General features: G+C 45.1%; 1 protein-coding gene across 7 annotated transcripts in view; it reads left to right on the top strand.

Moving 5' to 3' along the window:
- ABLIM1 (actin binding LIM protein 1) overlaps positions 1 to 15149 on the top strand; it is a 331920-nt gene extending 316771 nt beyond the window's left edge. For 3 of the 7 annotated variants that reach the window (XM_055080923.1, XM_055080922.1, XM_055080924.1), the window contains 5 exons: positions 2508 to 2599; positions 3797 to 3908; positions 5648 to 5712; positions 6349 to 6409; positions 7194 to 9341. In XM_055080923.1, coding sequence (XP_054936898.1) covers positions 2508 to 2599; positions 3797 to 3908; positions 5648 to 5712; positions 6349 to 6409; positions 7194 to 7312 — 449 coding nt within the window. In that variant the 3' untranslated portion in view covers positions 7313 to 9341. Of the gene's footprint in view, positions 1 to 2507; positions 2600 to 3796; positions 3909 to 5647; positions 5713 to 6348; positions 6410 to 7193; positions 9348 to 10548 lie in introns of those variants that run through there. The other 4 variants (XM_055080928.1, XM_055080927.1, XM_055080925.1 and 1 more) reach the window with 4 other exon arrangements.
- Positions 15150 to 16429: the final 1280 nt, after the last annotated feature.

Genomic DNA, 16429 nt, shown 5'->3' with positions numbered 1-16429 from the left:
GAGCCTGCGCGTCCGGAGCCTGTGCTCCGCAACGGGAGAGGCCACAGCAGTGAGAGGCCCGCGTACCGCAAAAAAAAACACAAAAAACGGGTGTTTTGCGTGGACTCTCAGTTATTATTGTAAAGTCAGTAACTCTTTTGAACATAGTTGAATCAAAGCCTCCTGCCAAGAACTTCGTTCTATATAGTTAGAGCATAGTGGGTGGATTTACTGAGTGTCCACAGAAGTGTGACTTTTTTTTTTTTTGCGGTACGCGGGCCTCTCACTGCTGTGGCCTCTCCCGTTGCGGAGCACAGGCTCCGGGCGCGCAGGCGGCTCAGCGACCATGGCTCACGGGCCCAGCCGCTCCGCGGCGTGCGGGATCCTCCCGGACCGGGGCACGAACCTGTGTCCCCCGCATGGGCAGGTGGATTCTCAACCACTGCGCCACCAGGGAAGCCCAGTGTGACTTCTTTGAATTAAGTTTGTTTTAGACGATTTCTGGGTTGTAATTACAATTCTCTTAACAACCAATCTTAACACTGAAGCTCTTTCATTTTTCTTGCCTGATCATGTTCTCCATTACTAAGAAGGGCTGTTACAGAGTAGCAGGTGTTCTGGAATATTACTTATGTAAAGTTACATGATTTCACATCTGTCATTTCCATGACACTGTGCTAAAATGTCACATTTGAGCTGTTTCATTCTTTGCTTTGAACCACACATTTATGCTTTAGAACTGTGTCTGTGTGTTTACTGTTTTGTCATTAGTGAAATCACTTGGCCCTAAAAAATGGTATTAGCAAACTCAGAAGCTAGCACTGAAAATTTAGTGAGTCAGCTTTACAAAGATATGACTATCTTATCACATTTCTGTTGACAACCTAAAAGGCCTTCAATTTTCCAAAATTCCCAAATTTTCTTCATCCTGCTATTTTTTGCCAAGTTATTTTTGGAATAACTTTTACAAGCAATAGAAGTGGATTTTAAAGCAATTGATATCTATAGAAATAGTTGAAGGGAAAATCTATTGTACCTCCTGGGTCCCTTATTCACAAGTATTCTATACGTTATGTTGACTTAAGATATATCTAGTTCTTGAAAACTTATGTCTATTCATTTTTGTTAGTGTAGATTAAAGAGAGAAAATTCATGTTGATATTCATGATTTTAGAAACTAAGACTCAGTCGTCAGCTTTTTTTTTTCTGCTGGTCCGGGTCCTTCAGGCAGTTCTTGGGGCCGCTGAGGTTCCTAGTTCAGTCGTGTTGCATTGCAGGGACATTAAACAGCTAAACTTTGGGGGAGAATTAATATTTTGTTGTTACCAACTGTCATCACTAAATAGTTTGGGGTTCCAAAATGAAGAAAGCTTCTGGTCCATTAATCCAACTGATCAAACCCTGAAGGTATTAGTTAGAGTTTATTTTGATTAGATTAGTAGGCTTTCCTATCTCCTCCCACAGCTAAATTAGTCCAAGCCACTTAGGAAAAGCAATAATTATCTTAATTTTCCAGCCATTCAGACAGATTCCTCCTTTCCCCTCCATCTCCCCTTTTCCAGGAAGCTTAAAGATTGTACGTGATCTGCTCTATTATACTGAAATAAGTAACTTTTTAGCTGCATTAACCCTTTTTATTGGCCCATTAGTATAAAACTCTTTTGTGACCATTTTCCGAAAGATTGAGAGCAAGGAAACATTAGAGACCCATCCCTTCAAAAAAAATAAATAAAGCATGCTTCTTTTTTCTTTTTTTAAAAAATATTTATTTATTTATTTATTTGGTTGCACTGGGTCTTAGTTGCAGCAGGTGGGCTCCTTAGTTGTGGCTTGAGAGCTTCTTAGTTGTGGCTTGCTGCCTCCTTAGTTGCAACACATGGGCTCCTTAGTTGTGGCATGCAAACTCTTAGTTGTGGCGTGCGTGTGGGATCTAGTTCTCCGACCAGGGATCGAACCTGGGCCCCCTGCATTGGGAGCGTGGAGTCTTGACCACTGAAGCATGCTTCTTAATGAATTTATTGGAGGTAGAAGACAGGGTGATGGTATGGTGACAAACCTAAATATTCAGAAAAAGAAAACAAGATTTTTAAATTCGTCACAAGAGAGTGTCTTACCTGTTTGATGGTATCTAGATGAATTTGGCTTCCTCTCTGTTTGAACAATGACCTCAGGGACATCAAAATAATAACCGTAGATGCCCCTCCCACCTACTATGGAAACTCTGACCAGTGGCCAATGGGATCACTTAGACCCGATCATAGTGGCAAACCGAGTTCTAATTGAGCAGATCAGATTGTTGGCAGGCATGCCTTACTGAATCACATTTTGGACTGGCTTGTCGAACGGGGCCCGTTGTCTCAAGAAACCAGCTGAATTGGTGGCAGGCTCTTCTTCCCATGTGTTGTTCACGAACGTTGAAGACCACTGCTGACTTTGCCCGCCTGACACGTTGAGCACAGGTGGACTAGTCCCTTGAGATCCCCTTGCTGTGGGGCTAATGTGAGAGGTTGTCTTTGCTGTGGACTTAGGAGCTGACATGAGACGCAGATCTAGCGGCAGAGAGGAAGATGACGAGGAGCTTCTGAGGCGCCGGCAGCTGCAAGAGGAGCAATTAATGAAGGTTTGTCCTTACACTACTTTGCTGCAGTCTTCACTTCTAGCGATCCATGTTACTGAATGATTACTACGGGCAAGCCACCAAGATGAGCAGGAGGTACTCCCAGCCCTCAGGGGCTTACTGTCCAGTAGGAGAGACAAGATGGGCATCTAGAGACTGTAATAAGGCAGAATACTTAGCGGGTTCTGGAAGAGGTGACCTGGAGGTCAGAGAGACACGGAATGTTTGGGCCTTTTTGAGGAGAGCGAGACTCTGTGTGGGGCTGTGTGGGTGTGGTGCATGTGTTGAAAGGATGCTGAAAGGCCAGGTAGAGCCAAAGTGCACTCCGAGGTGGTGCAACTCCTTCCTTCCCTCACGCAGGCTCTGCTGAAGGAATTCCCTTGGGAAAGAGCCTTTCTCCAAGTCTTTCCTCAGGACTCATAGGACCTTGTGTGTATATCTGGGCCAAGAGAGAGGGGATAAAATGGACTGTCACTAAGACATCCTCATTATACCCTCTGTCTCTAGCATAGGCCCACAGCATCCCAGAAGGCCTGGGCTTGAGGGAGCCGAGAAATGATAAACTCCTACCAGTAAGGGTCATTCTCCAAAGATACTTAATCATATGGGGAATGCACATGACACTAGTTATATAAGGATGCAAAGTTACATTTATTATGTGTTCCCAGTTTTGTATATTATGTGCATAGAAAAGTACTGGATAGATATAGATCAGAATGTAAATGGTGGTTATCTCTGAGTGGTGGATTATGGGCTATTCTTTTCTTCTGGATTTTCTAAAAAAAAATCTGTACAATGAGCATGCATTATTTTTAATCCCTGTTTTTAAACAAATCAGTGTAATTTATCTTTAAAGGCTACTATCCCCAGTCTTCCCTTCCCACATCAAAAATATGTACATACTCACACATTGCCCTCCTGAGTCTACCTGCTGGCGCTTTGCGGGGAGGGCAAAGGAGGGAGAACATTCTTCTGATGTGGAGCCTGGTTTAGGGCGACAGAGCCTTGACATTGAAGGGACTATGGTGGGTTCAAGGTCCAAAACCTGGCTGACCTTCTGGGGAGCCACCAGGCTCTGGGACAGTATGCCTCAGCCCTCTCCAGAGTCAGGAACTTCTTGCAGGATCTCCTAAAAGGAAACTGCAGTTCCCTAAAAGTAATTGCGGGCTTCGCTTTCATTTTTCTTTTCTCTGTGACTAGCTCAACTCGGGCCTGGGCCAGTTGATACTGAAAGAAGAGATGGAGAAGGAGAGGGAGAGCCGGGAGAGGTCCTCCCTGGCCGCCGGGCGCTATGATTCTTCCATCAACTCAGGTGAGCGGCAGACCCACCGCCTTCCCTGAGCCAGGAGCTGGCCACCTGCCTGCAAGGAGCCTATTTTGACGGTTCCAGGAGAGGCAGGGTGGTTTCTGGTGGAATCTGCAGAGTGTTCCATAGGAAAGGAAGTGTAAGAATCCTATGTCATGTCAACTTAGCTTAAGAGCCTGTCACGGCTCTTCCTTAAATGTGTGTTTCCTTCCTGTTGGAAATAGGGGGAGCCCTTGGAGGGTCTCAAGAACCAAGAGGGGTCAGTTCCCTTGTGCTGGGTCTACCTTCTAGAACCTACATCTCAGAGGGAAGCAGCAAAAGGAAAATCCTCATAGAGAACAGAATGCTTTTTATAATTTTTTTTTTTTTTTGATTTGGTTGCGCTGTGGGACATTAGTTCCCCAACCAGGGACTGAACGCGTGCCCCCTGCAGTGGAAGCACAGTCTTAACCACTGGACCGCCAGGGAAGTCCAAGAACAGAATGCTTTTTAACTGTAGAGAGCATGAACAATTTTTTCAAAGTATTATGACTTTAGTATATTCAGTATAAGAGCTGAGGGCTAACAGTGCTGTTGTTGATACCTTTGAAAGACATTACTTATAAACTGGGCTGAAATAGTCTTTCGGTCTATTTTCCCCTGCTTATACCTGTCATAAGCCTGTTCTCTTTTAACCCATAAGATATCTTCTCACATGTTGTGAACTAGTGCATAATTTTCTCTCCTGAGGATTCCTTTAAACATGTGTTTAGTGTTTCCTATGCAAACACTTCTGCTGAACATGATTTCATTTCATCTTCACAACATACCAGTGAAGTAGATGATATTATGATTATTATCATCTTCCCCATTTTGTAGATCAGGAGACAAGTAAAGGGAAGTTTAAGTAACTTACCCAATGTCACATGGCTGATAACTACCAAAACTAAGGTTTAGGAGTCCAAGTATTATAACCCCAGAGCCCACACCCTTAACTGGAATGCCCTGCTACTTCTCATAGATGTGTCACTGGTATTAATCTTGGATTAGGTAGTTTAGTAATCTTTAGAGTTCCTTCCAATTCTGCAATTCTGTTGTATAAAAATAAATAGCACTGTATCTACATGGGTCAAGAAATGAAGACTTAACAAGATGGAATACCATGCCCGAAGATGCAGAGGTGTTAAGTTGCAGAGCCAAAATTCAAGCCCAGGTCTACTCCCTCCAAAGCCCAGCAGTTTGTGAGGTGTCCACGCTGTTGATCAATGGGATACCCTATCCCAAGCCTCCCAGGAGTCCAGCTGTGGTTGGCCAGTAGATCTTGGTAACTTAAGTGTAGGCCTCCAGATCAGTTGTTGCTGCCATACCAACTGGGGCTTGGGCCTATGTATCCCAATAGTCCTGGATTTAGATCATTGCTTAGATTTTTACAAGCTGAGCAACCGTGGGCAAGATACTTAACTTTCTATTAGCCCCTATTTCTTCTCCTGTAAAATGGAAATACTACCATCATTATTAGGATTGTGTTGAGGATTCGGAGATGCCAAGCACTTCTTCCTTCCCCACCCCTCCTCGAAAATTTCACTGCCCACCCATTCCCTGCATCACCCAAATATGGTGGCATTTTGTGAACATTTGAGCCCAATATTTGGATTGTTTCTTTCTAAACCTTCTATTCTGTAGGGGAGAAGATACACTGCCAACTTCATGAAAGAATTGGACTTCTGGTTCCTAACAGTTACCTTTTTTGTCTTTCTCTTATTCAGCTTCACATGCTCTATCATCGAAAACCTCATCTCTCCCAGGCTATGGGAAAAACGGGCTTCACCGGGTGAGATTTCTCAATTACTCGTTTCTGAGTCTCTTCCCTCTTGAGTCCTGGTTGAAGTACTGATGTATTGTCTGAATACATCTGACAATATGATCTCAGTGTTGGATGTAATGAAAATTGTAATCACCCTGCTCTCCTGGTAAATCACTTTGAGTTACAGGCAAAATAAGATATTTCTATTGAGAGAAAGAGAAATTGACTTTAGATAAAAGAATAACCTGTATAAGCTTATGGGAAGACTAGATTAATTGTGTGCCAAATATTTCTACAATCAAGCAAAAAGTAATTTATGGAGCCATTATCTCTGTGTAGAAAGACACAGGAAAGTTTGTTACAGCCTCCCTCCCCACAAAGCATAGAACAAGTATAACTGTGTAGCTGTGATGCAGAAAATGTGTTTTTATTTATCAGCAAGAATACTTGCTTGCCAAGGACCTGCTGAGCAGTAGCGTAGGATATACCACAAAACACAGGTATTTCATAGAAGAAGAACTACATAGGAAAAATAATAGGGGTCCAGGAATTCAGCCTGGGAGGAATTCTTAGGATTTTGTAAATCCTATCCTCCTTTTCACCTGACTCCAAAACGAGTACTGTGGAGCAGATTCTCTAATGGTGTGTTTTGCTTCATTTCAGCCTGTTTCTACAGACTTTGCTCAGTACAACAGCTACGGGGATGTCAGCGGGGGAGTGCGAGGTGAGGCCCCTGCGGCCGGGCGTTGGCTGGCCAAGGGGAAGGAGGGGCTGTGCTGTCACAGGCATGTTGGCTGGGCTCAGGCCGTGTCCCAGCCTACGGTCAGATCACATCTGTCCTCTGAGCCATCAGGGCATTTATTAAAATCCCAGAGGATCTCTCCTGATGTGAGACCACAAGAAGCGAGTTTGTAGGAGGGAATTCATTGCTCCTACTATGTGCTGAGCACTAATTAGATCCCTGGAAGTACCGGGATAAGCAAGACATGGGCCTCCCTTCAAAATGCATGTGGCTACAGATGAACGGGTGTGCAAGGCAGAAACAGAGACACAGGTGTAGAGAACAAATGTATGGACACCAAGGGGGGAAAGCGGGGGGCAGCGGTGGGGGGGCGGGCAGGGCTGGGATGAACTGGAAGATTGGGATTGACCTATATACACAATGTATAAAATAGATGACTAATAAAAAATGCATGTGACAGAGACAGAAAGAGAGAGAGAAACTCTGTGAGATAAATGCTATGATCGGAGATGCAGAGAGAAGGGAGAAACACCTTCAGGGTGTCAGCTTCCACAAGAAAGGGTGTTTAAACTGATAACTAAAACCAGGGCAGGCATCTTCCAGCTTCAGGGAGCAGCCAGGCAGTGTGCGCAGAGACCCGGAGCCGGGAGGGTGTGGCTTGTTGGGGAATGTTTGGAGAATTGCAATAGGGTATAATCTCTGTTGATGTTTCCATATTTTTCTATGGTCTTGCCCTTCTGAGATTTTCTTTTTCTTTCCTTTCCAGACTACCAGGTATGGAACACTGTCTTTCTCAAGTGGGCCACACCAGGAAAACAGCCTTTTCACAATCCAGACATGTTCTTGTCCTGCTCCAGGGAAGGGTTTCTGTTGAGAAGACCCTGATTTTGGTTGATCCATCTAATCATTAGTCCACAGATGTGAGGAGCCATGAGCTGCAGGCATGCCTGGTGCCCAGGTCAAGCTGGTCCTGCAGGCCTGCCCGAACCAGACCAGGTGTCAGAGGACCCTCTTGCTCTGCCTTTGGAGAGCCCTCTCTGGGGTGGAAGTGGACCAGCATCAAGGGTTCACACACATACAGTTGCTTTTTCTTTTAGTTATAACCACTCACTCCTTGAGGCCCTCCCCTCCTCTGTGTGGTCACAAACGAAAAGAAACCCCTGTCTTGGCCAATAAGAAAGAGCTGCTGTGGTACCATTCTTTTTTTCCTAGAACCTAAACCTTGTAAAATGATAATAGAGAATGAGAAAAGGGGAAAAATGCAAAGAAAGCTAAGATTAGAATTTAAAAAAAAAAAAAACAAGCATAGACCTGGCAGTTCTTTGATATATACTTTAACGCGTGCAGCCTACATTCAGGGATTAGTCAATAGTCATTAAGCCAAAATCTTCCAACTGGAGTATAAAAGAGCAGCATTCCCGCTATCCGTGCTTTTATTTAACAAGGAGCTCATTTTGAAAACTCCATGGTAATTAAGATGACACATCTCTAAAATGGCAGTGAAGATTTGAGACCCAAACAGGGAGGTCCAGGAGCCCACAGAGCTCTCCCTCAGCTCTCCGTGCTGCCATGGGCTGCTCCTGAAACCTGCATGTCTGTTGCAGACCCTCCCAGATGGCCACATGCCTGGAATGAGGATGGACCGGGGTGTCTCCATGCCTAACATGTTGGAACCAAAGGCAAGTGTGGCTCTTTTTCTCTTTCCTCTCACATGGGATGAAACTGGGACATAACCCTAAACAGATTTGATCATCTACCTTTTTCACCATTTTCAGGGTTGAGACCCACTTGGCTTCAGGCCAGTGCATCAGGCAAGCCGTGTCATAAAGCATCTTTCCACTCTGTGGGTTTTGTCACACCGAGTCAGCAGGTTTAAGCCCTCACTGGGTCTGGTGCTGTGTGTTCCCAGTGAAGTACCAGCACTTCTCTCCTATGACCTCGGTATCTCCTTGGCCCCTGCCATGAGCATGGCACAGCCTGCTCCAGATAGGGTGACCAACACATCCTAGCTTGCCCAAGACTTTCCTGGTTATAGCACCGAAAGTCTTGCGTCCTGGGATCCTCCTCAGTCTCAAGCAAACTGGGATGATTGGTTGCCCCAGCTCCAGAACATCCTGTGACTCCAGAGGTATCCAAGAGCTGTGCTCCTTGGTGACTATAACTGGGGCTTATTTCAATATGTCATCTACCAAAACACTGCTTCTGGGGCTGCATGGCTCCCTGGATTCATGAGCTGGTCATGGAACAAGACTGTTTAACCCTGCAAATGTGTACTGCCTTGTAAAACATATACCTGTAATTTCAATTCTCTTCTAATTTTTACCTTCATCCCCAGTACATAGTAAGTTATATTCTTTTACTTAGCAACGCCCTCCAGAGGCACAGTGCCACATGAGACACCTGTGGGTATTGGGAGTGTATAGGAGCCTGCCCCTGTCTGCTGGAGGCTTGAGTGAGGAGCGCCCATCACTCTAATACTCTAATCACAGTGTCTTAGAAGCTCTATCTTGGGAGTCTTAGATTTTAGGTAGCTTCTGCTTGTTAATAAAATGGACAGCTGTGGGAAATTTTCCCCGGCGTTAGGGCTCCGCGCTTCCACTGCAGGGGGCACGGGTTCGATCCCCAGTTGATCTAAGATCCCACATGCCACATGGCCAAAAAAAATAGCAGTATTCTAGAAGAAGTGTTTTTCTTTGCTTCTCAGATATTTCCATATGAAATGCTGATGGTGACCAACAGAGGGCGCAGCAAAATCCTAAGAGACGTGGACAGAACCAGGCTAGAGGTAAAATTAGCCCCAGAAGTGTTTCGGGAAATCTTTGGAATGTCCATCCAGGATTTTGACAAGTTACCTCTTTGGAGACGCAACGACATGAAGAAAAAAGCAAAACTCTTCTGAGTACCACACATAGACAGCAATTAGAAAAAGGACTGACCATGGCGGTGAATGGTGACCAACAGAGGGCGCAGCAAAATCCTAAGAGACGTGGACAGAACCAGGCTAGAGGTAAAAAAAAAACAACAACAAACAAACAAACTGGTCCCAATTGCATATTCCTGTGCATTTTCCGCAACTTTCCCCTAAGAAATGTTCCAGTTAAGGCAAAAAATACAAAGGATCAACCTAGGTTAAACTAAGCTAACTTGAAGGAAAACCCAAATTTGTATTTAGGAGATGAGCATAAAAATGTATGGTAAAATTCAGAAGAACAGCCCAGGAGATGCAGTATGATTTTAGTCATTTTCTTTGGAAATTTGATGTTGCCCTAATTTATGGCTGGTGATGTAGAATGGAGTCTCCATCACTCTTCAGATACCCCCAAAACCTTATCTTTCTCTGAGCCTGAGTTTGTTGAGATGGGGGAGGGAGCGTTCAATAAAGAGGTGTGTGCTAGGCAAGTTTCTCTCTTGGCTGTTTCCACATTCCTTGTCGAAGGGTTAGCTGGGTACACATACCCAAGACCTCCTTAGATGTGGAAGACTGATCTTTGTACTTTTCCATCTGAATGGTTTTAATTAAGAAAAACTCTGGCTGCTAATCTCACAAAGAATCATTAATTTTCTCTGACCAAAAGCAGTACATCTGTATGTGAGGTCAGGCTGGCACAGAGAATAAAGGCTCCACTCTCCTAAGAGAACTTTACTAGGCGGACAAGAGGTTGGAGTTCTTGGTCTCCTCAGTAGACCAAGCATCCACCCGAACTCCTACTGCGGAGCCAGGAAAAAGCCCCAGGGCTGCCCAAGGACCACTCTGGAAGTCTCTTTCTGGCTTTCTTATTGCTCTGGTCCATTTTCCCTGCATCTCCTCAGCGTCCCAAGGACCTGAAGTGGAGTCACCTCCAGCATAATGAATCATCTTACCCTGCCCATCACCATTCAGTGTTATTACAATCATCATTAATACTCCACCAGCTCTTTTCTTTGGTAGGAAGGGTGCCTCACCTGGCCTGGACAGGTAAGGAACCACGGGGTCCAGTGCCTGCTAAGAAGCCTCAGAGATAAACTCCTCTTCCATCATTCTGCCTTGCTCCTCAAAACAATTACTTATAAACTGGAGAGCAACTCTCAAGGTCATCCATGTGGCCATCAGGACTGACCACTGTTCTCTTCTCCCATCACAGCGCCACTTAGCCCCAGAAGTGTTTCGGGAAATCTTTGGAATGTCCATCCAGGATTTTGACAAGTTACCTCTTTGGAGACGCAACGACATGAAGAAAAAAGCAAAGCTCTTCTGAGTACCCCACATAGACAGCAATTAGAAAAAGGACTGACCATGGCGGTGACACATAGGATGTTGTATTAAGGCCCAAACTTGATTGGAGAATTTGCAAACTACTGTCCCTCGGCAACAACCAAAAGGGAAAATCTGATTAAAACGCCCATGAGCCAAATGTTGGGCCAGCCCATGGCAACATTCGCCCAGAAGCAGTGGGGTAGAAATGTCTGTGTTCCCACACCCTCGACAATAGTGTTCACGTGTGACCTTTTTCCATCACCTTATGTGCACAGCAGGAGCTACTTTCGTTTTCTTTCAACTGTTATTCGATAATAGTGTGACTGTATGGGTAAGAGCCAGCAAGTGCCCTTAGGATGCCGCATGGACAAAAGCAGTTGTAATGCTTCCAAAGTACTAGTATATTTATTACGTAGCGCCCCGGCTGAGAAGGAAGAGCCCGAGGGATAGATCCACGTGGCAGCAGCCTTTGCCCTACCTTTCCTCACTGGCCTCCTGCAGCCCTGCCTGGGCTTCAGCAGGAGGGAAAGCAGAATCGGGGGCCCCCCGGCAGCTCTGTTGCAATAGCCACCAAAGTCATTTTTAACATGCTCTTTGTCCCCTACTGTTTGCTAGGACCTGATTGGCAAATTACTTAGCCTATTAGTCAAAAGAAAAAAGAATTAAGAGAAAGAGAGGAAAAAGGAGTGAGTGAAAATTCTCCTTAAACCCTTTTCTACTTCAGCAAGTGTGCTCCTCCCCACCAAGGACAGGACATGTCTCAGCCCCGCAGCCCTCCACTCTGACAAAGGAAGGGAAGGGGGATGGGCTCCAGATTGGCCCAGTTGTATATGCTGTTAGGGGAGTTTTGTCCAAAGGCCACAGCAGTCTTGATCAAAAACAAAAGCTCTGTCTCCTCTCAGTGCATGTTCTCCCACCCAGCAAACTCTGCCCTCTATCCGGCATATCCTCTAAATCACATCCAGCCCTCGCTGATTTGGGATTTTTTTTTAAAGGTCTTTTCAGTAGTAGGCTAAAGAAAGGCATGTTTTTCTCTTTGAAATCTCTGCACCTCCGAGGTAGATTGCCTCAGACTGATTTAATTTGGTCTTTTGAGCTTTCTTTCTTGCCGAGCTCTGTTGACTTCCTGGTTGGCACGTGTGTGCTTATGTGTTTTTCACTCACCCGGGGCAGTTTGGAGGGTCTGCACGTGCTTTTCAATTCCATTCCTGCTCAAATGTTTGTCCCGCTGAGCTGCAGCTCCTCAGGAACGTTTGCACAGGTGCACGTGACTCCAAGGTCAAGAGGGAGGCTAACTGCATCCCTGCCACCAGGTCCCCTGTGGAAGGGTGTTGGTGGTTAGAAGCCAGCATATTCTATGACAGATGTAGCTCAAGTCAGCATCAGACCGAAGACCGCAGACCTAGGATCAGACTGCGTGTAGACAGCAGAACATCTCACCAGAGTCCTCAAACTCAGTAACACAAGATTCACACCGGAGCCGAAGATGACCCCAAAACTTGGCATTTGAGACCCCACCATGGTTCCTGAAAGCCTCTGGCTGAGACTCAGACAGGACGTGAGTCACACGTAGGAGGTTGTCACATTTATTCTCATGCTCTGGGGCTCTGTTTAAGAATTTAAACTCTATTTTAAAGCCAAAGAAGAAAACATCTGAATTCACCTGCGTATGCCACTAATCACAAAAGCTCAGAAATTCTTCCCGCTGGCACCGAGTATTAGAATGAGTTAGTAGCTGACACCAGTTGGTAAAAAGCAAGCAGAATATTCTTTCTGACCTTGTGCTGCAGACCTAACTTGTGACACACTCTAGCAACCGGGTGCTGTAGTGAATACTGCAATTGCTTTATAGTATTCTGTGCGTTTCCCGAGGGAATCTGAACCGTCCTGACCTTTGCTAGACACTGAATGTTTGAGGACTGTTCTCACAAATACGTACGTGTGTGTGTGCGTGTGTTGGACCTACTAACATATTTAGCAAATGGCTCTGATGAGGTAGATGTGAGGAGACCAGCTCCTCCTTGGACTGAAGGCAGACTGCAGCCCACAGTGTCGCCCCTTCATCTATCCGTTGCCTCTTGCTTCATTCAGTGCATCCGCTGTCCCACCTTCTGTGACCTCTCCTGCATGGGTAGCCTGGGCACGACGCCTGTGTGTCCTAATCCTTGCTTCGCTCTGGCACAGTGTGAGAGGTGAGGGCCATGGTGTAGTCCCAATGTTCCCCTGCCACGACCAATAACAAGGATGGCCAAACGTATCCGAGGGCTCGGCTGGAGGAGAGGTTTTTTTTTTCCATCGGCTAATGAGTTATAATCCACGTACTTGCAGATTAAATGGCAGTGTAAGAAAAATGGCGATGATAGTTAAAGAACTGAGCCCTAAATTTGCCGCCGCTAATGAAACTCTACTTTTCTTGTAACTTTTGAATTCAGTTTTGCATCCATCTTGGGAGGGGGGTGGGAAATAGCTTCTTTCCATATCAAGTGTATGAGCTAATTTAAACTACACCGTGCAAGAGGGCCTTGCCAGAAAATGCCAGTAGCTTCCTGGCTGCAAGCAGAGCAGTGCTGTGGTCTAGGGAAGGGGGCGCTGGGAAGGCAGAGTGGGCTTTCCAACCCCACACCCCAGCAGAAGGCTCCAGCCACTGGCATGGGTCACAGGGCAACCTGATTCTTCCAACTGCCAAATTGCATCAGTGGGCTACAACGCCCTATGTGTTTTGTTGAACTGGGCTCAGCATGCTTGTCCCGAAAATGTCCAGGTCACTACACAGGAAATCAGTGTTCTCTGCTTGAACCCTGCCCCACATAAAAAAATCCAGTTGTTAACACAGTCAAATTAATGAGGATTGTTTACTCTAGGAAAGGAAGTATACACATGGTAAGCTTCCCTAGTGCATACATAAAGGGCTACATTTTTGAGCATTGGGCTTACTAGTGAGTCTTGAAGCATAGGCTGATTGCATGAAGAGGCCTCTAGGATGACCTGAAAGTCAGTGCTTCCTTTAAAGTTTCTTCCAAAAAAAGCCAGGATACCATTTAGTCTTCTGGTGTGATTTATGTTGAGATATAAAGAGCGTTTGGAAACTTGTCCAGCTCGCTAGGTATCTACATTTTGGTTTGGGTTCATTATGAAATGTTCTTAATGTGACTCCTTCAATAACAAAAGATAAACTGCCTGTTCCCTGAAACCTTGAACAGAAAAGCTAGAGACAATGGGTAATAAGGTGCAAAGAAAAAAAAAAAAAAAGTAGTTTCTATCTGTCATGTCCTCTAGTCTCCCCAGTTCTCCCCAACTCTCCATTCTGTTGTTTCCAAGCTGAGTTTCCTCTTCCGAGGTGAGGCTGGAACAACACTCTTTTCAACTCCTATCCCCTCCATCTGGTGATGTCAATCAACTCCACTTGGAAAAGTCTTGCTAGAAATGTTTCTAAAACTTTCATCTAATTTCTTTACACTTTAAAGCAAACACCTTTTTCTAAAGAATTGCTTCTTAGATAATTATACAATATATATATCTATGCTTTTGCAAGTTTAAAAATTCAGATGAACCACTTTTGACTAGGTAGGTCTTTCTAAAAAACTCTTTAAAGCAAACTTGATGTTAGCGTTCTCTTGCATGTTGAAGGGGCAGGGGACCCTCCAGGCTGTGGGCTCCCAGAGCCCTCTTTCTGACTGTCAGGAAAGATGGTGGAAGGAAGATGAACTCTGTGCCATCAACCCTTCTGCATCCTCTGCAGCAAGCTCAGTTTTTACAAATCACCTCATCTGTATTTCCGGTCACTGTTTTAATCTACTTCCTAGGCCAGCCTTGATTTTATCTGGCTTGTAAAATCATTTTCCTTTTTATAAACCAAGTGTTTGTCAGGATGCCCTAAAACTCACTCATTAGTACTCCCTTTTGAAGAACGTTCTATCCAGAAAAAGAGATCATTTCAGGCTTGGGGTTCGTAATGACACCTTGTAGTGGCAATGTGCGTTAAGGGAACTACCCAATTATGTTGTAATGAAAGAAGGAGAAACTTTGACTCTGGCATTTTAAAAAATCACTGTCCTTCTATTTGCTGCCTGGCGAGTAGTGGGGAGATGGTGACTGACACGCTTTGCATATGGATCTTTGTATTTTTCATTTGGGGCAAGTTTCATTTATGGCAAACTCAAAAGGAAAGGGGGAGGTGGTCAGTTTAAGCTGAAAAACTTTCTAAACAATATATGTGTACACAGCAAAATTAAACCCAGTCTCTTCTGACGCTTAGTGTAATTGAGTGGCGATTGTTATCATTAAATAAAATTCTTCCCAAAAGAGTATCTCCCAAGAGTGACGATGCCATGAGTCGCTTTCTGAGCCCGTTTGCCAAAGGTAGAGGAAAAGACTGCATCCGCTAACATTCAGAAAGGCAATGAGCCACTTAGTGATTGTATATGTGTATGTTTCTTTACCCTACGGAAGAGAAGACGAATGTCCGCAGGATTGGTGTTCTTTTGGGGTGTTATGTACAGACCTGTCCAGTAATAAACGTGTGGTTTCTGTGAGTTGCTGACAATCCTGCACCGAAGCTTTTGCAGTTCTTTCCTTTTTAAGTTGGGTTTAATGGAATTTTTTTTCCAGTGTTGGAAGGCATACTGTTCTTCCTGCCTCCCCTCCCCTTCCAGAAACAAGAAAGCAAATATTTGGAAGAAATGCTGCTTAAAAGATGTATCATGTCCCCCGTGAAAGCGGGTGGATATCGATCGGCATCCTGAATGCCACGTGCCAGTGTGCAGAGGGGGGATGGCCCTGGGCCTGCGTTACTGTGCTTAGGACACCCGACGCGCTCCACACTCTCGTTGAAATCAGCACCTGCCGCCCCTCTGCCGCTGTCCTGCGCCACTGTTGTCCTCACAACTCAGTGAATAAAGTGTGTGCTTTATGCGTAACTGCCTCCACACGGTGTTTCCTTTCTGGTTCCCCTGCTCCCTTTAAAGGTCTGTCCCACTTGAAAAAGTGCCAGCCTAACTTCTAAAGACAAAAACAAAATCAAAAAAGTCCTGGGAACACACTTTTATCACGTAGGAAGGCAGGTTAGAGGGGAAAATGCATCAGATAGCAGTGGTATATTCCAGAACTGTTTGCCCAATAACCCAGACCATATTGACCCAGTCAAGTAAAGAAAAAAAAATTTAATAGAGCTGTTGCACTGTGCTGGTCTAGCTGGTATTCAGTTTTGTGTGTGACACAGAGCGGCAATGGTCTCATCACTTAGGCAAGGCTGGGGGTTTGAGGTTTGAGGACAGGAGCTTCTGAACCGCTGCCGTGAGTTGGGCCATTTTACTGAGAAACTAGAATGCAGTGGGAGGAAAACGTCTTTCAAAACATCTTTGACCTCCACTGCATTATCAAACTTTAAGCAAAGAAAATCTTAAGGATTTCAATTTACTTGTTATCCTCACCGCCAAGATTTGGGGCTTGCCAGAAAACACAAGGATATATTTATACTCACAATGGTCTCTCCGACCGTAGCCATCCTGCTATGTGTCTACCAAGCCTGGTGCCTTAGTCCACATGGGCTGCTCTAACAGACCACCAGAGACCGGGTGCCTTGAACAGCAAACAGTTATTTCTCACAGTTCTGGAAGCTGGAAGTCCAAGATCAAGGTGCTGGCAGATCCAACGTCTGGCAAGAACCCTCTTGGCTTTGTAGACAGCCGTCTTCTCGTTGAGTCCTCACATGGTGAGAGAAGAGAGGAAGTAATCTCTCTGACATCTCTTCTTATAAGGGAACTAATTCC

This window comes from Physeter macrocephalus, chromosome 20 (assembly GCF_002837175.3).
Source record: "Physeter macrocephalus isolate SW-GA chromosome 20, ASM283717v5, whole genome shotgun sequence".
NCBI lineage: Eukaryota > Metazoa > Chordata > Mammalia > Artiodactyla > Physeteridae > Physeter > Physeter macrocephalus.
This window is presented reverse-complemented; position numbering and strand designations above follow the sequence as displayed.